This window comes from Rhincodon typus, chromosome 48 (assembly GCF_021869965.1).
Source record: "Rhincodon typus isolate 14 chromosome 48, sRhiTyp1.1, whole genome shotgun sequence".
Classification (NCBI taxonomy): domain Eukaryota; kingdom Metazoa; phylum Chordata; class Chondrichthyes; order Orectolobiformes; family Rhincodontidae; genus Rhincodon; species Rhincodon typus.
This window is the reverse complement of record NC_063379.1, coordinates 4,546,693-4,547,836: the sequence shown is the minus strand read 5'-3', so window position 1 is coordinate 4,547,836 and position 1,144 is coordinate 4,546,693. Positions and strand designations below refer to the sequence as shown.

The following is a 1,144-nucleotide window of genomic DNA, read 5'->3' as shown; positions in this document are numbered from 1 at the left end:
TCCATCACTCCCAAACTATCTCTCTCTTTCTCTCTCCATCACTCCCAGACTCCCAGGTTGTCTCTCTCTCTCTCCTCTACCTTTCACTCTCTCCATCATTCACCCTCTCTCCCAGTGTCCCTGCCTCCTCACTCACCTCCCCCTTTCTGTTTCACCTCTGGCCCTCTATTCACCTCCTTATCCCTCGCCTCCTCCCCACTCCTCCAGCACCACCTACTTACTCCGCCATGCTGAAGGCCAGCTCAAAGTTCTGCCTCCGGTTTTTGGGAGCCAGTGTGGAATAATCGAAGGAATCCGGGAAGAATTTGTGGACTAGGGCACAAAACGCCATCCCATCATTCCAGGAGGTGGAGAAATTCTGGATATCGACGTGCTGCAGGAAAACAAAACAGGTTATAGGATGGATCATCAGAGAGATCTGCAACACTTTATACCCGAGTGGCAGCATTGAGCGCTCCCAGGATATTGACAGCCGGGGGTTAGATACAGTGCAGAGCTCCCTCTACATTACCCTGACAGCGAAACACTAGCACTCACCTGGTAACCTCGGGTTTTCTGACGACACCATTCCAGGAGCTTCTGTTTGACGCTACTTCCGCCAGATTTTCCGAAGCTGGTCAACCGTTGGGGCTTCGTTTTCGACGCTGCTGAGGCAGGAACCCTAGAACACAACAGAGTGGCTGAAGAGTGGAGTGATCAGTGCTCTGCCTGCAATCCTACATCCACTTTGTCACCGTCAAATCCTCTCAACAGCTTCACCTAAAGTGACAGCAGTTAATGTGAAATCCGGACCCAGCGTCTTCCGCACATCATGGTGCCCGGCCTAAAGGGGAAGCTGGTGATGGACACCTGGCTATCCCAGCATTCTGTGCAGCCGTGAAAGTCCTCTATTCATCACAATGAGCAAACGACAGTGCCCGCTCCCTCAGCACTGACCCTCCGACAGTGCCCTCTCCCTCAGCACTGACCCTCCGACAGTGCCCGCTCCCTCAGCACTGACCCTCCGACAGTGCGGCGCTCCCTCAGCACTGACCCTCCGACAGTGCCCGCTCCCTCAGCACTGACCCTCCGACAGTGCCCGCTCCCTCAGCACTGACCCTCCGACAGTGCCCGCTCCCTCAGCACTGACCCTCCGACAGTGCCC

The 1,144-nt window shown here is 55.4% G+C and overlaps 1 protein-coding gene across 1 annotated transcript in view; it reads right to left on the bottom strand.

Annotated features, from left to right (window-relative positions):
- LOC125488013 (smoothelin-like protein 1) overlaps positions 1-813 on the bottom strand; it is a 3,825-nt gene extending 3,012 nt beyond the window's left edge. The window contains exons 1-3 of the mRNA XM_048620756.1: positions 809-813; positions 538-661; positions 222-373 (exon numbers count right to left, since the gene is read on the bottom strand). Coding sequence (XP_048476713.1) covers positions 222-373; positions 538-661; positions 809-813 — 281 coding nt within the window. The remainder of the gene's footprint in view (positions 1-221; positions 374-537; positions 662-808) is intronic.
- Between the last annotated feature and the right edge of the window lie 331 nt (positions 814-1,144).